Genomic DNA, 25134 nt, shown 5'->3' with positions numbered 1-25134 from the left:
ATTTAAATGGCAGATGATGATGTGACTAGTTGGATAATTAAGTGTATGTGTTACAGAATCAGTGGTGGAGGTGTGAATGTTTTACAGATTCATATCAGATTATAATTCTTATTGCATGAGATCTTAGTGACCTAGTCTGTAATTTCTAATAAGTGATAAGTATAATGACAAAGGGAGATGACAGATTGAACCCTTGTCCTCTAGCTGAAGAGCTATATCCCTGCTTATTGTATTTAACTCTAACAATTTATCTCCCCATCAGCTCAGTGGTCACAGTGATTGGTCTGTGAAGTGTGTAATGTAATCTCATATTCCGACAGTAGAGGGAGCTGCAACTTTACAATCTCCATCAACAGCAGTGACGTTACCAGAGACCCCAGCACTGTGAGCACATGGTTAATATGAGCTGGGACATGGAATGATGTGATTGGTTACTGCTTGTCATGTCACAATGACAGTTCAGAGGGTCACGAGTTGACCAGACTCTGAACCTCTCAACATGTCTGCAACATCCTGTCCCTCTATATATAGATATTACTAACTAGTTATGTTATTTACTTCTGAGGTAAACAACACTGCCTTTCACTGAAATGTTTACTTCTTCTGGCTACATGATTTATGATCATTTTATTCTCTCCTCTATTCATCCCGCAAAGTGTTTTGGTCCAGGATTTGGGTTTGAGAAGCCACATAATAATTAAGGAGATGCTAATGGCAGATTCTAACCAGCTAGCATTCGTATTAACTACAAACTGTACAAACAGTTTGGGTGTGAGAGGCTTTTCAAACAGTGCCTTTAAATAAAAAAAATGAAATGACGGTCTGAATAACCGTACGATGGGGTTGACTGTAGTCTACGAAGCTTCCACTGTATGCAGCACAGCTGGTGATTTTTAAGTGTTAACTGTGTCCTAGCTGGAAGGATCTTTATGCAGGGCGGGGAGGGGAGAGAGAAAGAGAGGGGCAGACGGAGACAGACAGCGAGGGGCTGACGTCAGTGTTTCTCCGGCTCCTTGTCCCACATGCATCTTTAAAGAGCAGCTCTGCTTCCTGCTGCTACTGCTGCTGCATGCCAATTACAGGAAGAGACGGTGACTCACAGGAAGTGCACACATTGCTGGCCTATGAGGGGTAATAAAGTGCAAGGTACCAGACCGGATCCTTGGTTAATGATGGAAGGGGGAATCTTGGAGAAATTATTAATTCTTTTCATTTAACGATTAACCTATGATTTATATTTGTCACACTGGGAGATTCCATTCTCATATTTTTTTTAAATTCCAGGTAGGATATAGGAGTCGTTTTAAAAGATATTTTTAAAGACGTCAATTATCTAAAATTGTTCCATTTAAAAGAAACTGATATACTTTCATAATAGAGGAAGAAAGATCTCTGACAAAAGTTGATGTTAATGTATTTTCATTGCACACCGAGGCCATTAGAACAAAGAAAAAAAGAAAGAGTAGTGAGAGACTCCCATATCCAGTCAACGTCTAAATGCACTAATTTAAATTCTGGCTGTTGTGGGCAATTTCACACCGGTTAAAGATTACATGATTGTTTGCCAGTTACATTTCTACCTGTGGAACACTTCTCGTCTGTTCATCCTCGTGGCACCTCTATATAGAACTACCAGTAAATGATTGCCAGCTGCGCGTGGCCAGAGTGCCAGCATTGTGCTGAAATTTCCAGGTTTAAAATGGGGCACACATGCGTCACTCTGGCATTCAAACCTGGCCCTGCTTCCCTGGCTCCTGCTGACACACGGCAACAGGAGAGCTTGCGATCAGAGGCCATTTTTAGACACCTTCTGTGATCATTTTTCCTGTGTCTGTCTCACCCTGACAAGCGCGGCCCCGTAACTGTTTCCTCACATGATTTATTCGCTCTTTTATCCTGCAGCCAGGAAGAGGTAAAAAGGTGAAACTGGGAGGAGTGGAAAACAGGAAAAGATCCAACATGGCAGCTGTGAGATTGTTATGAACCAGTTGTGAGGTTTGCTCCAGGAATTGCCTGCGTATATATGCTTGGATGTATGTGTGTGTGTGTTTGCATACATGTAGCACACAAGCAGTACAGATGATGCCCCTACTGCAGATGGAGAGGCTTATTCGACAACAACAAGAAAAGTGGAAAATAAAACTTAAAACAGAACATGCAAAACAAAACCAGGAAGTAGTGCAACACAACACAACTACTACTTTGCAAATGTGGGAGCTCTGAAGAAGTGCTTCTAGTTGCGCCTTAAGGGGCTGTGCGCAATGTTTTTCAAAGAAATACGATACACTGCACTGGCACCGGCTTGCTCAGGTAGCCCCTCTGCTTTGAATTCTCTTGAAAACACCCACTCACAGGCTTTTAAGCCAGCGTGAGCTCGCCCAGTGCAGGCGTACGGATGGATGGATGGGGAGGGGCTGGGCGTGGGCTCAGCTGCAGGTTATTGCAGCTCACTATTAGAAAGCAGTACTTATTCAGAGCTCCGGGGACTGATGAAAGAAAGCTTTAAAAGGAGCAAACCTGATTGGCTGGTGCTGTTGCTGCGTAGGGGACACTTGTGGCAGGAGTTGTTGCTGCAGAGACAGTAGCAGGCGTAGCACTGTACATCATTGGGACTTTGTTTTGAGGGTGGGAAAGGGAAGGTAGAGGAAGGGGAGAGGGAGGAGGAGGAATGGGGGGGAGAGGGAAGGTAGGTGGTAGCAATGGACAGGTAGGTGGAGCATTATGATAACCATGGCAACAGTTGTGGTGTGTGCGTGTCGACGGTATCGTTTGTTGTTGTTGTTGTTGTTGTTGTTGTTGATGTTGTTGTTGTTGTTGTTGTTGTTGTTGTTGTTGATGGTGGTGGTGGCGGATGTTACAGAGAGCCAGCAAGCCATCGTTAGGGTTACACCGGCAGATGGCATGCAACCATTCACAATGCAAAGCAAGGAGGACAGAAAGAAAGAAAGAAAAAGAGAGCGTGGGAGAAAAAATAACAAAAAAAAACAAGAGGAGAGAAGCTGATTACAATCACAAGTAAGGAAATTTATACGGAAAATCAGTTTGCTGTTTTTCCCAGAGAAGTTGGGTGGCGCAAGACACCAATTACAATGAATCAATGACATTTTTTTGGCAGCAGGGATGGGAATTTCAGTTTTTAATCTATGTGGGTTGACAAGTTGAACAGTAGTAATATGCCAAAAAATTTCCAGGCGGCTCCTCATTGCACATGCCAAAAACATGCAGCTCTGATGGATTGTTGTAATTGTGTAGTTAAAAAATAATTTCAATCATTATTTTACCATTTACTAATGTAGGAGCCGCCGATTAGCCGACTGGTATTTTGTAAATTCCCATCCACTTTTAGCTGAGACAAATATATCCAACTATGTGGTTAAAATAATTTCTCTGGGAAACTGATTTAAATTTCCTGATCAACACAGCACAGCAAACAGACAGTAGCTATCCTACAGCTTCAGAACAGATCAGATCTGCAGTATTTTATCCAAACTAACATTTTAATCATAAACAAAACAGTCATTAGCAAGAGAGTCAGTAAGGAAACAAGAACACAACTCTTTCAGGTGATACAAAATGGACATGAAAAGTGTGTTTAACATCATGAACATCATATATCAGCCTCACTGGTACTAAAGAAACGCACATTTTGATAAGCTGGAAAATCCTAGAGCACATTTTTTTAAAAAGTTTCATCACAGACACAGGTGATGATGTGAAGCAATGACCTTTTGTCTCACCTGCAAGGGCTGCAGATATTGCCCACTCATCCCACTCCAACCAGCCCCCCACACTTTGTTATATATATATATATATTAAAAAAAAAGTGTATGTGAGAGAGCAAAGGGAGGGTCAGGACCTACCAAGACTGCTAGCAGGAGTCATGCACAAGACTGACCCTGTTGTGTTCATGCAGAGAAAGACAGAGAGAGAGATAGAGAGGGAGGGAGGGAGACAGAGAGGGAGAGAGAGGAGGAAATAAATGGGTTAATCGAGAGGGAGGAGAACAACAAGGTTAGACAAAAAAGCTCCACTTAGCTCAGATGCTACTGTTAAAGCGTTGCCAGTTATGAATGCAGTATACAGTAGCAAGCAGAGGAATTCCCTTAATCAGTTATGATATTAGTGAGAAAATACTGTTTAAATACAACTGCTGCTAAACCAAACTTAAGCAATGTATATTGTAGGATATGAAACTGTGGCCAGGTCCAGCATGTTGTATTGGTTACGATTTCCTATTTTGTAAGGAAATAATTAATAATAAATCACTCTATTATATCTTTTTTTCTTTTTGTGGATTTTTCCCTTATCTCAATTATAATTTTGGTCCAATCAGGGTCTTCTGTGGCCACTAGAACCCTGCAATTCAATAGCTGCAACTGGTAAATGTATATATATATGCTTTTAAAGTTCTCAAATAAGTCATTTCTATAGAGAAATAGAGAGAAGGCTAAATAATAGAGAGAGAAGGAAACTAAACAGGTGAGTCAAACAGCAGCATCATGCAGTGTCAGTACAATGATGTGCACAGGCTTTCATCCAAAACTGGATCAAGTTGTACTTGCAAATAAAAAATGGAGACATGAAATATTACATGAAACTTCAAATAGTCTCCAGCAACTGTGCAACTTTTTTTGGCACCCACTGTTTTGATCTTCATTGTAGAGAAACCCCACCCATCTGGAATTTAGCAGATAGGGGGGAAAAAAAAATTTGCAAACACGACTTTGACCCAAGGCTACTTCCCACACACGCAGACACAGGAGGAGGGAGGGATGAGGGGCTTTCAGGCATCTCACACCACAGGGAAACAATAAGAGCAGGTAGAAAGAAGAGCGAGGGATAGGAGTCTCATCCTCATGACTCATTGTGGCTACAGGCTAACGTGTTAGCTGCAGTTAACTCATTTAGCGGGGGACCCGAGGGGGCTTAAGCTACTGTTAGTTTCTATGTGAGGGAGTAGACAGAGAGCATTTTGTTTTGGGGGAGGGAACTGAAGAGGAATGAGGGAGCAGACCTGAATTAATTTGGGTAAATTGGAACAAAATTGCTGTTTTAAAATGGAATTTTTCCCCCCCCAATATTGATGTCTGTCAGGACAGATTAAATAAACACTGAAAACTGAATAAGCCCGAATTTCTTTTAAAGGCTTATAGTTTTTCTTTATGTTATTTTTACCTTCATTAGGAGCCTAAACATATTTACAGAGCCTCTGTGGTGGAATAAACCAGGCTTGTTTTGCTCTTTTGTATGCTTGGGCGTAACAGAGTGACAGGTGTATCATATTCAGGTGGTAATATTTCATATCTTTTACTGCTCTGATCAAAGCCTGCACTGCCCTTCCACCTGCCAGCAATTACGTGTTTATATTGGCAGGCACTAGATCAAAGTTAAGGGACGGCACAGGGAATATTTGAAACGTTAGCACGCACCATCACAGTGGAGCTCCTTATGTGCGTCTCTCAAATTAATCCCTTTCAAAGGGAAGCATAGGGCAAAGCAGATAACTGTAACTGATTATAAGAAGATCTCTCCCTTTAGCATGAGAAACTCCAAAAGATACATTTGTGATGGATCGTAGGTTAGCTGAGTACATTCAGAGAGAGTGTTTCTGTGTGTGCTTGCATGCTCCGCATACCTATAAGTGTTTCTATCTGCATCTGTGTGCCTCGTGTATTGATTGGGAGCTCTTACCTGCAGGAAAGAAAGCGGGCTGCTGGAGCTGTGCGTTGGCCAGCGCCTGCTGGTAGTTCAAAACACTGGGGTTGAACAGGGAGCTCGCTCCGTTGCTCTTCTCAAGTGCTGGTCTCTTTGGTAGGGGCTGGAGGACACCGTGGGGGAACGCCTGGCCACCGAAAACGCACGTTCACACACACACACACAAAAAAAACACACACAACAGAAACACAGCAGATTTGAACTGTATACTTGCACAAGTCAATACTGATATTTGTAAATCTGTTATTTGGCTATGCACAGCACAACAAGGCAAAAATGGAAACTTGCTGTAACTATCACAAGGACAATGAGAAACTACACCATAGCAAGGCAATCATCAACAAAACATTAAGAAAACAGTGTGATAACTGGAATTATTTTAACATTACGCTGAAGTTGATCATTTAATAAATGTACAGTACAAACTAGAATTGCCACTGGTGATCATAAATGAAATATTTATACTTTAAAAAAGTGTCTTACAGGGTTTCACAAAAACAAAAGAGCCAACTTAAATTTTGTGAGTGGCTACAGTACAATTAAAGAAGCTACATGCAAAGCAAAAGGTGAAAGGTCAAAGTACCAGGTCTACAGTTGCCTCGAGGGGTCGCTTCATTGCTTTGGCAGTCGACTGAGTCTTTAATTAGCAGGCAGCGAGCACATGATGGCAGTGGGCCAATGGGATTCAAGCGTATTAACATACAGGTAACAGCAAGCAGAGGTGCGTCATGGGGGACAGCATTGCATTGTGGATAGGTGAGAAGGAAAAAAACAAAAACAAAAATAATCTGAATGCAAGTATACCACATACAAAACAATAGGCATGCACATAAACAAAAAATTGTTTTGTTTACTTTAAAGAAACATTGCTACTTTTTGAATTAGTACAAAAGCAAAAAAAGCATCTACATTAAACTTTGGTTAAAAAAAAGCAAGATTCTATGATGTACTTCAAAACTACTAGGAAAAGCATTTAGTAGTAACGTCAACTATTTCTGAACAAGTAAATCTTTTAACATCTACGCAAGAACAAAATGCAGTAGAGTAAACACAACTGATTCGGACTATAAATGTGATCTGAACAGATGTTTTCTACAGAAAGTAGGATACTACAGTCCCACACACACAAGAATTACAGTGCTCCTCTTAAAAAATCTATCAGATGGTGTGAGGTGGTTTTGGGCCTGTTTGGGGGGGAGAAAAAAAAAAAAGCCTGAGAAAAGTCTCAAATTCACGTCATACTGGGATGTGAGCCCTCACAACTGGCAGCAAGAACTGGACACATTTGTGTGGGCAGACTTTAACTACAGATATCACTAATACTTGCAAGAAGCTGTTTAAACACTATCACCCTTGTGGCAGCTACAATAAGTAGACCTAACAATCCAAAAAGATTTTTATTTTTTTTTTGAGGTGGTGTCAACTCACATCTAGTGCTTGAAATAAGTGAAAAATCCTCAAACTAATCTTGCATCATGAGGACATGTGACTTGTTAGTGTGATCAATGAGCTTAGGGAGGTGACACAATGTGAGGCGAAGTTCAATCACAGAATGTGGAGCTCTGTTTATTCTTACATCCCTCCTAGAAACGAATCTTAAACTATAGGAGCAATTCAATCACAAATCTAATATTAGTAATAATACATTGTTTTAATTCAAGTTATCACTTTTATTAAACTTCCTTACATCTGATGTCACTGCTGAGAGGACAAAAAAAAAAAAATGACACGAATGTGATGAGAACAGCGCTAAAGTGGTCCATGCACAAGCCTCTTGCTTCATGTATGTGGATTTTCTATCAGTATATAAGAGTATGTCCTTTTTTAAAGAGCAGCAATGCATTGCCGATGCACCGCAGTGTTAACAGACTTAAACATTGTGGTTAGTTAAAATGGAAGATGGTCTATTAAAGTGAACATGAAAAGCAAAGATGACCGCATTCCACTTGCAATGAGGAAGAAGATCACAGCATGGCAAGCAACACATAATGTGGCACAGTAAAACAACATAATCTCAATAATAGGATCGTCTTACTGCAACTGTATCTGTTAAACATGTAACCTAATCTACTGTACACTCTAGCCTATTTGCTTTAGATTAAAAAAAGTGAATTATGGATAATGATATTACCTATTTGCAGCAGTGCAGCAATACAGGTTTTATGGGTCTCTGCTTCAATAAAGCAGGCTATGGGCTACAAGAAAATTGGATTAAAGGTGCTGACTAAACAACTCATTGTCCTAAGGTTAACCCTCCTCACCTCTAGTGCAGCTTGTAACTGCGGATGGTAAATTGGGAAGTGGGTCATAAAGTTGATAAACTGGGGCTTAATGAGGAACACAGGACAAGTATGAAACATAGGACTGTGAGGAGAATGCACTAGGAAGATAAAAGTAAATCTTACTGTTTGATGATGCATCGTGTACCTAATGGGGAAGCTGTTGAGCTAAGGTGCTCAGTATCCCTTTAAGAAAATAGCGCTGAGGGGTCAACATCAGGTTATAACGCCTTGGGGGTCTCAGGCTCTCTTTTATTTATGGATGGTTCAATTCCTTGTGGTTTTTTTTCCTGCTTTCATGCAACTGCTACCATGTGCACAGACGAAAAAACTAACCTGCACTCAGGGTCGCCTTATCATCCACACCGTGGATTTATGGAGGAAGGACAAGGGAGAGCAAGCAGCAATGGAGCCAGCCAATGAGAGAGGTATGTGCAACGCGTAAAGCATGCCCATGCCATGGAGGAAAAAAAGTCAGTCAGCACACTGGTGCAGTACAAGGTGTGCGAGTGCAGCAGCCAAGAGGACCATACAAAAAAAAGAAGCCACTCGGAGCCTGGTGGAGGGCGGGGCGTAGCCAAGACACACTGCCAGACCCTTCTCACTGTCTGTCTGCCTGCATTTCCATCTGTCTGTCTACCTTTTTCTGTCTGTCTGTCTCTTCCTCAGCCTGTTGGGGGATTTTTCCAACTAAAGGCAGAGGAGGGTAAACCCCCCCCCACCCGTGATGCTACACTCTCATCCATCCTTGATTCAATTTGCACTGATCTGCAGAGAGCCGCACTTATCATTGAGAGCAGGGTGTAGTGGGATGGGGGGGGGAGGTGAGCCAGCACATTGTCTCTGTATGAACCAAGGGCATTGAAAAATAAAAGCAGACTGCGGTGAGATAATAACAGATTGTTCTTGCGGCATTATACTGATGCATTTAGCTCTCACTAAACCCTGTTTATTGTATACAACAGCCTCACTTTGGGATGACTATTGTTAGTGAATTGTATACTGGAATCTACTAGAATCAACCAGCAGAGGTGGGTATGTTTGATACAGTAATAAAGCAGCGCTCCACATTTCATGTTACTGTGGGTGTCATTGTCAACAGCATGTGTTTACTTATTGTGTAAGCCAAGATGTGTTGTAACAATGTCATGTGTGTTCGGTCAGCCTACGTGTGCTACATGGAGGAATTTTAACAGACAAAAGTGATCTCCAAACATGATCTTACAGGAATTGTTTTAACAGTGCGTCATGTCTAAAACTGTGTTCAATCAGCTACAGTATGAACAACAATCTCTGCGATATAAAGAATCTGTGCTTTGTAAAAAATCAGGTGGCAGTATCTAGGCAGAAGCCCTGTACTAATATGAATGTTATCAAGGATGTGAATAATACTGTATATATTGCTCTCCCACTAACATAAAACCTCCAATCATCACCTGTGCTCTATAAAAGCCTCCCTGGCTATTATAATAAAAGGCTAAGCTCTTATTGGAAGGTTGAAGGTATACTGTATATAAGCACTATAAAATAAATAGCCTTGTTGTCCCATCCAGACCTTATAAGCTCTTGCTTCCTTAAGTGCTCTAAACAGGAGGAAACTGTGTGAGATATGTATGATTACTACAAGGACAAGTATCATAATATGTGCTTGTCTCCTGCTCTACCACTGTATAGGCGTGAGGCACAGTAGGTAGGCTGTAGTGCTGTGCTCTCACCATGGCTGCAGCTGTGGCAGCGGCTTGCGCAGCCACAGCTGTCTGGTTGGCCTGGTGTTGGGCGGCCTTAATCTTGGCCTGCAGGTGGGCCGGTGGGTGGAAGTACTTGCACTTCTCGCGGGAGCAGCGGCTCTTGATGTAGTCCATGCAGACGGTGACCGTGTTGTCGCTGGTGTCGATCATGGGGCTGTCGCTCGGGTGGGCGAAGCGGCAGTCGGTCTCGCCGCGGGCGCAGTTGCCTCGCTGGAACTCGCGGCATACCTGGGAGCGGGACAGTCAGGTGGACGAACAAACACACACACACACACACACACAGATGTTGAGAGACACAGATGATGACAGATGAGTATGGATGTAAAAAGAGAAAATAAAGAAATACACACACAGACATACAAATAATTTGTGAGTACTTGACTTAATTTACAGTACATGTCTGGATACAATATTAGTCAGAATCACTGTAATCACCCGAAACAGCATATTAATCATTGCACTGGCAGAATGCAATTACATTTATTTATAATAAATACATTTTGGATTAATCTACATAGCTGCTGTTCAAGTGATGTGTCCAAAACAAACATGGTGACTGAGCGGTCGATAATGTAAATGTTTCAGCACAAGGAGCTGACAGCTGGTTCATTACTAAAACATAACATACAGCAGGAAATTAGGAACAACCTGCAAAATACTGTATGGATGTCTGGTGTGTTATCTATCTCTGTAACTTAACTCTGCCCCAATCTTTATTTACAATATAGAAAACTAAAAGATTGTGAAGAAACCTTCAGAATGTCAGGTGAAAAACAAACTATATAATATTAACAGCAGCAGGCAGCGGAAGAGAAAAACCAATACAAACATATGAAAGCGCTGCTTTTCTTATTTTAATCCATAGCACAGGAGGAGGTATGTTTGAAGCTTTTACTTTATTCTGCTGCACATCTTTTCTGGAAAAAAAGCACCAGATGTGTGTAATGTTCACTGTGCATAAAACTCGCACCCACCTTTAAAAAAAAAAAAAAAAAAAAAAAAGACAGACTACAAATTAGTTTTGGATTCAGTGTGAAAAGGCCTTGACACCTTGTAAAAAAACTGCAATGTGTGCCAAACCAAAAAGATTGTGGAATCACTGAACCAGCCAGTGTTCAACCGTTAAGAGGCCTGGGCGTAATCACAGGGGGGGGATCAGCTTTTGACTTGCACTCTGGGACTGAGACACACATGAGTGTACACACACACACACACTTCATATGTAATACAAGCACACGCATACACATATGCAAAAGCGTTGGTGCACACACACATACACACGTGCGCACACACATGCTAGCTTTGTGTGGGAGTGCATACGTGTCTCAGAGGGATACTGTTTCATTAGAGCTAACTTCATTCAGTTGCTAAGTGATAGCACTCCCAGAGAAAAACACATACAGGCACACACCTACGCATCACCTCCAGGTCTTAGGGAGATTGTTGTTTATCTTTATAAATGTAGTGGGAAAAAAAAAAAAAAGCCTGTTATGTACTCTTTCATAATTACCAAGCTATTCTCATTCAGAGTTGTTTGCCAGGGGGCAGATGGAGATAGTTGAAGTTGTTATTGTTGTCCCAGTTTAACTGTGGCTGTCTAGCAAACCAGTTTGTGTTGAGCACGTTCCAATTTAAATCACTGTAACTCACACTATCTCTTTTTTTCATATCATGTTTCTAATACAAGCCTGAATTAATTCAGTCAGTGATAACAGTAACAGATGTTCCCTTACATATGTTCGAGGATAATGCAGAGGTATGAAACTGTCAGGTAAAGAGCCTGATAGAGTTGCAGAGAAAAAAAATGAATTGATTCCTCTTTTCTATAAAGAAAGTCAGCCTCTTGTTAAAAATGAACTTGGGTATCTGGACAGGGCTTAACACCAACTACTACTACTACTGTAAAAAAAAGTCTGATTTGCTTATTTGGGCTCACTGGAAGGCTACTTCAAAATGTATTTATTCAAGTCATTAACTCATGAAACAATGCTTAGACTTGCTTATCAGTTCAAGTGTTTGTCTAAGGCAATTTATACAACAATTAGCTGCATTCAAAAAGTAAATTCAAAGGTTAAAGATGTGTTTTAACTGTGCTAAGAATTCCAATATAGCTGTGTCTTATTGGTTGCTATGCCAACTCCTGTGGTAACCAAGGAGCTAGTAGTATTATATTTAGTTTTTTCCTTACTCTACAGTAGAAAACAGACAGCACACATGTATTTGTATTGTATCAAAAAATAATAACTATGGGGTCGTCCTGTAAATGCTCTGGAGCTATAAATGATACTCATTAGCACTACGTATCTATTGCATCTCTTTCACATCCATAATCACAGTAAGATGGTGCCATAATTATACTCCACGACCCAAAAGAGAACATTAGCTATGATTAGCTGTCATGCTTGTCTTGTCTGAGAGAGAGATAGAGAGAACTGTGATTGGTTGGGTCACCTCCAGCTTGTCGGTACGCAGTAGTTTCTGGTTGGAGGAAGAGCCGGCGGTCACGGAGACGGGCGGGCTGCCGGGGACGATAACCGGGGTGCTGGGCAGGATGTCTGTGGGTACCAGGCCCATGCTGTGGGACATCGGTGTCAGGTAGGGTGTGTAACTCAAACCTGCACTGGAACCCAGGCCCTGGCTGACTGGAAATGTCTGCTGTAGATGGGAGAAAAAAAGGCACTTTACCTACATTTATTCAAACCGCTCCTCTAATGTTGTCATGGCTGCTCTTTAAAATGCTCTGTCTGCTTTTCTTTGCTTGTTTTAGCTCACTTTCTTAATAAAAATCTGTGAGACAAAGATGAAAGAAATGATGGATGTAAGGAAATGGAGGGTGAAAGGCAGAAAGAGGGTATAGAGACAGAAAATAGGGAGAGAAGTTAGAGGAAAAAGACACAAGAGACAAATGAAAGAAGGGCACAGCTGTGCGGATAGGTGGGTGAGAAAGAAGGGGGAGAGGATGTGACAGGTAGAGGGAACAGAGAGGTTTGAGAGAAAAAGGGGAGAGAGAGGGGAAAGTGAGGGTAGAAACAAGAGAAGAGTTGTTTTTTTTAACCTCTAAATATACCAGCAAGATTTGCTGAGCTTGCGTGTTCTTTTTCAGCTACGCCCAGCCTTACATTGATACAGTTAAACACGTTCACACCTGGCAGCTGCCCAGTGCGACCATACTCTACCGCTAACTGCTGAGCAACTTCAAGAGAAGAGTTAGGGAGATATGGGCATTGCTCAAGGGCATCTCGGCAACAATTGTGAGAACAAATTTAGATTATTTTTACCCTGAGATATCCTGGAATTTGAGAACAGGACAGATAAGAGAAAAGTATCCCAGAGAAGACTGTATCAATGTACTGGAACAGATATTTTCTCAGTGAGTCATGCCCTGCTTGTCAGTCAAAGCTATTGCCAAGACCATGACACTAAGAAAAATAATCTTAACAACAAGGATAACTTGCAGTCAACTTTCCAAGTAAATTCATATGAAAACATGACACTTGAATGGCTGAAGTAACTTAATATATAACAGTGTTTTAGCAGGGACAAAAACATTTCACGGTGTAGCACAACAATAGAATTCACTGGTATTTTCATAGTGAGTCATGATGCACAGCCAGTCAATTCCCACAGCGGCGAGGCGAGCACTAACCACAGGTTGCATGGTGGTGCCGGGGATCATGAACTGCATCTGTTGGGCCAACATGGCGGCTGCTGTCTTCTGCTGGATCAGGTTATTTCTGCCGTTGATCTCCAGCTGGGTCTTCAGGTGAGCGGGCGGGTGGAGGTATTTGCAGTTCTCTCGCGTGCAACGGCCCTGAGGAGTGAAACAAAGTCGATGGGAGAGAGAAGTGGGAGAGGGAGAGAGAGACAAACAAGGTCATTAACAGTCTTTTCTGAGAACTGGATGTCTGTGATCAACAGAATGAACTCAAAAGCGGCTATCTTTTGAAAATCAAACCGACTGTTAACAGGTTGAATGTCTGCCTGAGGACGTGACAGATATGTGGGCATTGATTTTGACACAGACTCAGTATCAAGTGCTTAAAGGCAGCATACATATTCATACTTAGAGGGTGAGAAACATAAAATTATGAGAGCTACACACTGGTGACCATTTGTGCTGCTTATCCAGTGGGTGTAGCAGGTAGCCTTCGGCTGAGTAGAAACATTGTTATGAAAGATGATTACTAGTTTCTGACTTGCAAGCTTGCTAACTCTGGTCCTGCTTGCACCCTGGACACACTGACTAGCCAGTATTCAGAGGAAATGGGGGAGGCAATGGTAAACAAAAGCTAGATCTCTTCAGATTCTAGCAGCAGTTTGCCATCTCGCCATCACCACTAAATCTCCGTAGCTTTCTGACGTACAGGTCATCTAGAATTCTCAGTGGACATGCAAATGCAGGGTTGGCAGGGTCAGGCTTACAGAGACCTTGGTGGATAAAGGCAATTACACTGTCAACCTGGAGGCTAATGGCAAACACAATAATCCAATATGGATCCTCATCGCGGCACTTATTGCGAGGAGAGTGGGTGGAAGACAGGAGAGAGGTCAGGAGGGAGTGACAAAGTGAAGGGTGAAATACAGCAGTGGGAAAAGAGACTGGAGCTGTGGGGAAGATGGAAAAGGAGAGGAGCGTGCGGAGGGATATGAATTTGTACAGAAGGCAAAGGGGAGATAACAGGGAAAGGCCAAGAAGACAAAAGAGGAGAGGGCACGACATGGCCGGCGTGACATGATACGACTTGGAGGGCAGAGAAAATTGAAGCAGAATAAGAATCAGTCTAGTATGAGAAGGTCTGCTGCCTTGTACAAACACGTCTTCACTCTATGACACAGAAGAGCCGCAACTCAGTGGCCTGATTAGCATTTCTATGCAATGATTTCACTCATTTCCTCTCCTCAGGAAATATGACAGCTCTGCCTAGTGTCCACCCAGTGATGGGCTACTACTGAGTTTAATCACTCAAGCCCTGCACTCAAACGCCGTCTCACATCCTGAGTCAAACAAACCGAATGACAACAAGTCACCAGACGGAGCTGTGTATATGTCTTATGTAGCAGTCTGTTGGGTGCAATGACCTGTAGCGTATTTGACAGGACATGAGACTCAAGCTGAGTGGTGATGTGATTTGAGAAACAGGCCGTGAAACAGAAGAGCGAGGCCGGAGGACATATTGATAATATATCGACATTCTGATATGATCGCAATTTTTTTTTTTTTTATAGTGCAGCTGCATTTGTAGCTGGCACGCTGCATCTATGCTACTGAGCCTCCTGATGATCTTAAATGTGTCCTGATGTTTTCTCTTATCATAGCAGGGAAAAGCACAGTGTAATTAATGACATTAATAACGATCGTGTCACTTGCTGGGTCCTGGTGCTGTGTGTGCTGCCTGACTGGCATGGTTAACAGGGACAGAGCCGTTGTTAATGGTATTAATTACACCTGTGCTTTTTTTTTCTTCTGTGACAAATCAATACACTGTGTCTGCTGTGAAAGAGATCTGTTTCCTTAAATTTAGAGCAACTTATCACAGCACTGTAACTATATCCCTTGTCTTTTTGTATTTTATTTTATTTTATTTCATTTTCCTTTTTCATATAAGCATACAAATAATCTTTTCCCTGCCTTGTTATGCTATAAAAAAGTGAAAGAGCCAAAACTATGAACACCTCCGCCTGGTCCTTAGTCATCATCTCAATGTTATTTGTATCTCAAATTTGTTTTTATTGTGCGTAAATATGTTTTGGCACTAAAAAGTCATCCTCAAGATATCATCACAATATGCTATTAAGGGTTATTTTGTGATATTTGGTTTTGTCAGTACAGCCGGCTGAAGTGAAAAAAAATCAATGAAATATTACATTATTCTTATCTTACTATTCTTAGTAAAGCACATAACTGGAACACATCCCAAGGGTAATGATGCAAATGAATAAAAGCATGATATGGATTATTTCTGTTAACACAAAGGCTTAAAAGCCCAGAGTGTCATTCACCACACTACAGGGAGCTGAATTCACTACTCAACCTGTTCAATTCTATCTAGCTACATTGAGAGCTTTGTTTTTAACTGCTTTAGGTGGGCAGGCAAACAGAGAAGAACTTTTAATCAAGCACGGCTCAAGGTATAAGCCTGGCTCCCAGTGTAAATAACCAATAATCTTCAAGTCTCATCAAAGGAAAAACTAATAAAAACCTGGCTGTCTTTTTCTTCCTGACAGATATTAAAGACACCCCACAGAGCATCAAACACTCCACTGGTATTGTCACAATTACTTTTATTGCAAATGATTTGACGCTGACACGAAGGAAATGAAGTCTGTAGACATTGTGGGCTTCTTTGTAATTTTTGTTTTCATATTAATAAACAAGCAAGAATATGAATTAGGGTGTTTTTTTCTTTGTGTATCCTTGTGAAATACATATGCTCGCAGCACAGGTGTCAGATAGCAGGTTTGACATTCACAGAGACCCTGAGGCAGCTCTGTAATGATGAGAGTCACGAGTCAGACAGGATTGACCTCCAAACCCTGGTGTTAAAGCCGCAGCGAGCCACTGATACCTCCCCTCCTTTATGGTTCACATGCACAAAATCGCACTTGCCCACACATATGCATATTAAATCACAACGCTCAACAACAACAAGCATCGCCCACGCACACCGGCACAATCATGCATGCACATAGATACACACGCTGTTGCACACGCAAGCACACCGCTTTGTTAAGCTCTGTCCAGACCAGAGGAATAATGTTTGAGAGCTGAACCCCATAACCAAAAAAACCTCAGAGGTGTCAAAACTAATTGGAGCCTTATGCACCGCCGCAGACACATGCAAAGGTTCGTGTGTGTATATGTGTGTCCTGTGTATCTGCGTTCCTCGAGAGAGAGAGAGAGAGAGAGAGAGAGAGAGAGAGAGAGAGAGAGAGAGAGAGAGAGAGAGAGAGAGAGAGAGAGAGAGAATGTGTAGGCAGGTGTAACAGTGCATGTGTGTGTGCAGGAGAAACTGCGTGGGCGGGTGTGACTCTGTGTGTGTGTGTGTGTGTGTGTGTATGTGTGTGTGAGAGAGAGAGAGAGAGAGCTGGTGCTGAAGCTGAGCTCTGGACGGCATCCCAATTCTGAGTCTGCAGGGAAGCACAGCATCACGATCGCAACCCCGCAGAGATCACAGACGGACACAAATAAAGACGCATGCACACTACGACACGCGCAAACTCACACCGTGAACCCTCACAACTCACTTTGTCCATTATGTGAACTTAAAGTGAAGCCATTACATCCCTTTTTCCACCAAATTCAGTTAATCTATACCCTGTTAGTGACACATGCTTTTTTGCAATTGCTCATTATTACTGCCTTTTTAAAGTGATGAGGTAAATGGCAGTGAAACTACTTGGGAGAGAGTTTTATAACGCACAAATGCTGTCGCACTAAGTGCAGGCCTTGGACTCGTAAAACCTTCTCCTTTCATCTTGTCAAACTTTGTTTGAGAGCCTTTTCTCACTGATGTACTCATGAATTATCACAACATTGTGCCTGGTCTTTGCATAAATTAAGTCTGATTTGTCTTCGCTCTTCCTTTTTGTCTAGCTTGGAGGTGAAAGAAGCAGATGAAAATGAAGCACCTTCGCTAAAGCTGCCATAGCAATGGAAATTCCAACACGACTTCAATGCATGAAATAATTCAATGCAGCATTCAATTATATAAACATTCATTATTTGCAGCAAATTGAATTACCCCCAAAGGTCATACGCAGTATGTGTGGATGTGTGAAGGACAGAACTATACTATGGTTTGTCTTGTTTGTTGCAGTGCTACATTTAATTTTCTGACGTTAACTTAGAATTGATATTAAAGTCTGAATTTTTGTCTCTTCGTTACACAGTGGTCTCTGTGATTGGCCAACGCAGTGGTCTCATTGAAATGAATAAGGGGGTAGTGCTAATGTCTCTGTGACATTTAAAAAAAATACACATTTTGCACATACAGTGTTACTTACGGTGTCTTTTACTATCTCAGACTCCCAGGAGTCTCAGTGCCTAACAGTGAAGAGGACATGGATTTTCTATAAATATGATTAAATGATATCAAGAAGGCTGATATCCTTTTGGGGGTGTTAAAACACTATGTTGAACACAAAAGGAGAGGAGGAGATCAGCTCCTTTAAAAGCTTTTCAGCTGCGTTCAGACTGCAGATATGAGGTCAGGTAGTCCAAGTCTAAATTCTGGGCTAATCTCATCCTGGAAAAGACATCCAGGCATCCACAGCTGCCATCAAATAACAATTTTGATAAGAACGTAAACCCATGCATGCACATACTGTATAATGATGCAATCATTAAACTCAGGGAGGTGTTAATTTATTGGTACTGTGCACAGCAGTTAAAAAGCTTTCACCCACATCACGTCTGTCTGATTAGGGTGAAAATCTAACATCTGCTTTATGGCAGAAGTAATTCTTGCTTTAATAAATATGGTAAGGCCAACTGGAATAACCACGTAGGTAATAGTGATGGCTATACATAGCAATTACAGTACACTTGGAGAGTGTGATTAATACTAATGATCATCAGCAGGGGGCTGCAGTTTGAGAAACTACTTCCATGCCACACTTAGTGATTCAAAGCACATAAGATGAGGTAAGCCTTGTCGGAAGGCAGGACTGCATCACATATAAAAAGGGGAGTGCTTATGGCTCATAGTTATAGATCAAACAGTGAGGTGGTCCACCGACGCGACGATGACAGTGCTCAAAATCAGCATGCGCGGCTGATCACAATACTCTGGTTTCAGACCCTTATCTTTTTCGAGGGGGTGGCAGACACACACATACACCCACACAGAAAGACACACACACGCACAGAGTGAGTGCACTGTGCCTTCTGTCTAAGCCACCCACACAGAGCAGAGCAGAAATCCATTCATCGCGGGCATTGCCTCCGAGCAGCCGTCTATGAAAAGGATCTTTGAAAGCACCAAGGCACCTCTGTGATTCACGCGCCAGCCGCCGGTGTGTAGCCATAGCTACACGGTGAAATTATACCTTTCAGCAGGGTCGCTCACATGGCAACCTCTCATTGTAGGCTGCACCGTTGCCCTTGTGTGTATGAAATGCTATGATCCATGCTTTTGGGATACACTAATCACTGCTTTGATTCAGATTGGATAATTATGTCCTTGCACCGCAGTGAAAAACAAATGACAATGGAAGAGAGATCAAAGATAATTTATCAGTTGTTTTCACGTGAAATAGATCCTCTGTCCAAGAGATTATAAAATCAGACTTTAATGCTGGCAGGTTCTTCAAATCCCTACGGCCATCGCCAACAAGACACTGCTTATTGTTTGCCAAGTTTCCATGCTTTAGTAATGTCAATAAAAATGTGCTCCACATTAGGGTTGATCCAGGGGGGATGGGGATGAAGGCAGCTAATTTCATAAACAGATTAGTATTACACTCATTTCTCCCATTGAGGCTCCTTCAATAGTTTTAATTCTTGTAATTAGGGTCCATTAATTACTTCTGGAAATCCATTCTGGGGGAAAAAAAAGTGTCAGGCAATGAGGAGTTTACATGCACCAAATTTTTGCAGCCTCATGCTTTAAATAGTTTATCCTTGTTGTTATTTTCATCATGGATTAATGATTCTTGTCATTTATCAAGTAAAAATGCCAAACATTTGCAAGTTGAAGCTTCCCAAATGTGAAAATTTGCTGGTTTCTGATCTGATTTTGATATCTTGAAAAAACTATTTAAAGACATCACCTTGGGCACAGAGCAATAGTGATGGGTATTAGTTTGTTTTATCCCAAAACAATGAATACATGAATTGAAAAAAAAAAGACCCACAGATTCATCTTGAATAAAAATATTGATTGGCTGCAATCCTAAACTGATTATCCTTATTTGTATGTGCGACACAGAAAAGAGGGAAAGTTCATTTTTCTCAGCATTCCACTGATCACGCTCCAAATCAGACACGGGCACACTATGTTCAGTCGACAAACCTTTAGTGAAGGGGAGAGAGGGAGAGGGAGGGGGAAAAAAAAAAAAACGAAAAACAAAGTAAACATTTACCACAGTCGACACACTGGCATGAGAACACAAAAACCCCAATTCACCCAAACACAGCGTGAGGGTGCTGAGGAGGGTACAACATAACTATCGCATTGCAACACTCCCAACTATGGCCCACAGACACACAGAAGAAAGGCTACACGTTAAACTGCCAATGACTCACTTCCTTGTTGTTGTTCTGTTTACCCTTAATGATGTTTCCGATGTCAGCTTTGGATGTCTGGATGTCTTTCCACTGTCAGCAGACGACATTTTAAGAATTAATATGTTCATAATATTAACCAGATACAGATGGGCAAGGAATATCTCCCATGAGTCAGCTGTACCCTGTGAGTGTCTGATGTGAACTAATTCACTACAGTTGCTCTTCCACAACTGTTGTTTCCCTTAAAGCCAGAAAAATCGGACAGAAGGTAAAATCAAGAGCATTTTTCATGCGATTCCTATGATAATCACTACCGCAATTACATTCAATACATTCAAGAGTCATTATGAAACTACCACCCTGCCTGGAGTCTGAGAAATGTAATTACTCCCCCAGAATATGACACATTCGCAGGGCGCACTGGCCCAAATGGTCCATGTATAACTGGCATTAGCATCCCCTGCCTGGGCTTTACCCTGCCATCTTCATCAGTGGCAGAAATTCCCCCCCCCCCCCCCCCCCGACCCCCCACCTCCTTCATCAGCCTGGCTGAATGGTCAGAGTGATGACTGTTGTGTGTCTGTGGGTGGCACAGACACAGAGGGCCAGTCTTCCACCCCTTCGGCAGAATAGCGCTTCAGTTGTGGGCCCCTCTGTTCACCACTGTAACATTTGCATTTTGCCCTCAATGGGCGCTCTATCCTCGGGTCCTGCTGGAGACAGAGAGCGGCTGCCTATAGGCTGCAGCCGACAGAGGAGCTGTAAATGTCCTCGTAAAGGCGACTGGAAATACGCCTTTATATTACACCCCCGTGGTTCCAATCGCCCTTAATAGGCAAGCCTGTGGCCTGGTGCTTATCTAAGATGGATACACTCGAAATGAGCCATTGCTTCTTTCCCACATCAACACTTCAAACCCAGAAACAATATTGATGGATTACATAGTGGAGAATCTGGGGAATCTGGGATGTGTGTGTGTGCATGCGTTTCTCCATTAAGCCCCCTTTTCTCCAGTCGCAACGAGAAGCTGTGTAGGCTCTACATATCTGAGCCCTCCTGATGTCTTTCTGATGCTAACACAGCACTCAGTGACCTGATCAATGGCTGTGTGACTGGCAGTATTGGCAGACTGCAATCCAAATAAAAAAAAAAATAGGAAAAAAACAATCAAGGAGGAAGGAAAACAGAAAAAAACTGCTTAAAAAGACGATGGCTCAGCACAAAAAAAACAAAATAGGCATCGGCTACTTGCGACAGCTGAGTGCACCATCAAGGCTGCGGAGGCAGTATCACCCTATAGGTCAGAGAAATTAACTGAAAAACTGTGTATTCCTAGAAGACTATCAGTAAACTACCCACATAAGCTGCTATTGTAGCAACTATCTTGTTTCTAATGCTTAAATTTGGATGGTACAGTAGTATATCCCAATGATTTTTGGATAGCGGTACCCTAAAGAGAAACTGTAACAAAGTCCTCTTCCCCCCCCGTTTATCCGATTGTCCTTCTCAGCGCAAGAGGAGGAGAGCCACAGTGAGAAACTGACACTAATTTTTCTGACATGAAGCCTGTGATATGTGTAATCCCCTTAGAGCATAGCTGAAGAACCTGTTGTATCCCCGCTGACCAGCGAAGGCGGGGGGGGTGGACAGGCGCTCACTCTTTCTCGTTCCCGCATGTCTCTTTTCTTTCTCCCTCACTGCCTGGTCCACGCTTTGTGCCATTTACTGTACATCCTGCCATTATTGCTATGTCATTTGCATTGTTGAGAAATATTCACAGCTCATCCTCTGGCTGGGTGTTTTGTTTACAGATATTCCCATGTGCAGTTATAAATATCCAAATAAGAGCATTTCTTGGCTTCAACGCCTACTGGAACTGATCCTGGAATGATCGGTTCCAGAAACTTATGCCTCACCTCCACATTTTGAAGAGACAGAACATAAAAATTGGCTTTTCCTTTTTTTTTTTCAACCTTGTCCTCCCCTCTTTGCTTTCTCACTCAGCCTTCAATCAATCTTGACATTTTAGTTTTAACCCCAGATTCCCTTTTTCTAGGATGTCTCCTTTCTCAGTTTTCTCCGAAAGAGAAACTAACAGTTGGTTATGGGTCAGGCTATAAGAGGTCACCACTTTGGTGAAAGCCCCCAGCTATGAGACACCAACGGGACGGGCACTCCAGCGCTCAGAAGGCCGCAAAAAAAAAAAAAGCAGACCCAATGATCCCAGTACCCGGTAGAGTAGCGAGCCGCTGGATGCACATGGACAGGGCTTCCCTTCATCCTCAGACAAGGAGAATGCTCCCTCTTTAAGGATCCTGTTTTGTTTTTTGGGCACTAATGGATCAGTTTGGACTAATGGATCTGTTTGAAGCGGCGAGGCTCCAGGACACCAGGAAACACTGAAAATCCATTATGAAATGATAGCCGAAGGGTTTTTTGCTAACATTTGGGCTGGTAATGGAGAACAGGAATCAATGATAAAACAGTGGGCAAGAACAAGTCATATAAATGTACCCCAGCTCCCCCGACTGTATCCACCTTTTCAACTCTTATATTGTGATCTCGCCTTCTCTGCTACACTTCTAGGATATTGTACAAACACTGGCTATTAGAGTACAGCACAATTAGTGATAATGTGAGTGCATACAAACAGTGCAAAGGACAGAGACCAGGTAATTTAGAAACAATAGTCTGCTTTCTTCTCCCACATCTAACACACACACACACACACACACATACAAAGACACACGTAAGACTGTGTTGCCTCAGCAGTAATTAAGTGCCTTTGTTTCACCAGCTGTAATCCCACAGATGGAGGAGTAGTACTGCTGCTGACACGCCTGAGATTAGGAGAGGGAGAGGAGGAGAGACACATAGGCAGGGAGAGAGTGGGATAAAGGTGAGATAAAAAAAAGTGTGTGTTTTTTTTTTCTTGCTTGTTTGTCCTGGGATGCTTGGATTGCAGGAATCCTTCTCCCACAGGCCCCCTGAGAGTAAACACTCCCACTTCTATCTGCGATGTGTAATAAAGGCTGTCTGTGCAGATCATGTGTCCACACCCTAAGGATCTTAAGCAACATATATCTTTTTTTAAACTGGCGACGTTTTAACATTTTATTAGTCAAGTCTCTCCATTGGCTCACATTTGTTTCCTTGTTAAGTCGGTGCGGGGATGTTTCGGGACAGTTGCAGAATGTTGTGCATCAGCTGAAAATCACATGCTAGTGTTGTCACTGTGCAGCGCTGGCACTGCAGCTGCTGATCAGTTAGCTCTGCAGCTCAGGCAGCTCAAGGACATGTGAAAACTGTTTGTCTCAGAAAAAAAAAAAAAGATTTTTTTTTTTTTTAAACTGCTCTATTTGTAAATGTTACACATAGGTCGTGATGTTAGCATTGGTATTGAATACATGGGTGATTGCTTGTGAAAGACTAGAAGAGTGCAAGAACATGATGCTAAGAGCAGATTTATTCTTCTTTGCAATAGCCTCAGTCAAAAAAAAGCCACTGAGGGGTCATGCTGTAAAAAGGTAGTCTTCATTAAGTGTTGAGGGTATTTCTGTGCTAGTGCCACTAAATTGTCTGTAGGCTATAGACAGTATTACTTTAAGAGCTGTGAGATCCACTGCAGGTTATGAAACAACTTTTTGTTCATCTGTCACGGCAGTTGAAGGATTTCAACAAAGGAGCTTTCATGTAGTCGTGGCGAAGAAAAAAAAAAAAGGCAAAAGCAATTTAAAAGTACCAGCCCCAAATTAATGGAAATCAGCATTCAGATGATGGCTGTGGTAACTACCCACGCTGCATGTGTCACTGTTATCCCTGTTTTGGTGAGGGTTTTTTTTTTTTTTTGAGGTGATGGTCAAAGTGCGGCTGCAGTGGCACCGTTCAGAGGCACCTGCAGAGTCCTGGTCCCTGTAGCTAATCCAGCTGGAGCCCTGCTTCAGTTAATCTGATCATCTGTGACCTGCTGAGACATGAAACCCACCCTCCCGAGCTCCTCTAATCTGCACACAGACAAATCACATGTGCATGCTAACACACATACAGGGGGAGATGTAGCTGACAGGTACATAAACACTCGCTCGCATTCATACGGCACATCTGAAGTGAAGAAACTGTCTCACTCTCCCGCACGTACACACACCTCTATGAATTCACACCCTGAAGAAAGGCTCAGCTATGACAATGCCACCTCTTAGTCTGTTGATAGTTGAGTCACAGCTAAAAGACTGAGGAATTAGTCTGCTTTCGACAAGCTGTCATTTCCCTATGCTGAGAAGATAGATGTTGTCAGCTTTGCACTGATACGACAACAGTCCTACAGGCAACTGGGGCTTCAACTGGACATGCTAGTGAAAGATTTCATAGAAATAGGTTACATGATGTTGATGCCCTAGTTTAAAAAGAACTGTGCCACAGACCCAAGAGAAAACAGCAGAAAGCTAGTAGGCCTTCTTTTAATTTCCTCATTTTATCATTTGTTAACAGATACCCCAATATCAATCACTCTCCAGCGATCAAAGCCGCGACTACGCCAAAAATAACACAAATCCACTACAGATGCTAATGAGAGGAATTATACAAACAATGCAAGACATTTGGTTGTTTTTTTTGTTTTTTTTTAAAGGCTAGCCTACATCTTCTTTCCCCGCTGACACAATCGACCGCATGTCAGAGCGTGTTGAGGAGTTGTGTAAATCCATAAAACAGATAAAGGAGGATAATGAGATGGAAGGGAGAGAGCAGATCTATTCATCAAAGCCTCTTTCTAACACACTCAGCAGATAGGGGCAGAAACGTTGTATGGCTGCTTACTCTCCAGTTTGGAGATTAAAGCTTCGGTTGCTGACAAAAAAAAAAAAAAAAAAGGTTGAGAGGTATGAATTCAAACTACAGAGAAACTGGAGAGCCCAGTTCCTCAAGTAAGAATTTACAAGCGCACTAGTATCCCAGTCATGGGTCTTATCTTGTCTTTGATCATATTCAGAATATAATGCCTCACAGTTACTCGTATCCCTCTATGAATGATAAGAGAACATGTTACTAGCTGTTTCTCTTCACTAACTAATACAGCACTCAATTAATACCTCAAAAACCTTTTTTATAACTGGGAAACTACAAATAAACGCATGTCTCCTTTTCAAACGAGCTTGTGCAATTTCAT

General features: G+C 42.1%; 1 protein-coding gene across 9 annotated transcripts in view; it reads right to left on the bottom strand.

Annotated features, from left to right (window-relative positions):
- mbnl2 (muscleblind-like splicing regulator 2) overlaps positions 1-25134 on the bottom strand; it is a 56107-nt gene that overhangs the window by 5602 nt on the left and 25371 nt on the right. For 3 of the 9 annotated variants that reach the window (XM_042404762.1, XM_042404764.1, XM_042404763.1), the window contains exons 3-9: positions 13389-13553; positions 12194-12397; positions 9710-9970; positions 6299-6352; positions 5692-5842; positions 3861-3896; positions 2518-2612 (exon numbers count right to left, since the gene is read on the bottom strand). In XM_042404762.1, the coding sequence (XP_042260696.1) occupies positions 2518-2612; positions 3861-3896; positions 5692-5842; positions 6299-6352; positions 9710-9970; positions 12194-12397; positions 13389-13553 (966 nt within the window). The remainder of the gene's footprint in view (positions 1-2517; positions 2613-3860; positions 3897-5691; positions 5843-6298; positions 6353-9709; positions 9971-12193; positions 12398-13388; positions 13554-25134) is intronic. The other 6 variants (XM_042404766.1, XM_042404765.1, XM_042404768.1 and 3 more) reach the window with 6 other exon arrangements.

This window comes from Thunnus maccoyii, chromosome 24, assembly GCF_910596095.1.
Source record: "Thunnus maccoyii chromosome 24, fThuMac1.1, whole genome shotgun sequence".
In the NCBI taxonomy this organism is placed as follows: Eukaryota; Metazoa; Chordata; class Actinopteri; order Scombriformes; family Scombridae; genus Thunnus; species Thunnus maccoyii.
The sequence above is the reverse complement of the archived record's forward strand: the minus strand, read 5'-3'. Positions and strand labels throughout refer to the sequence as shown.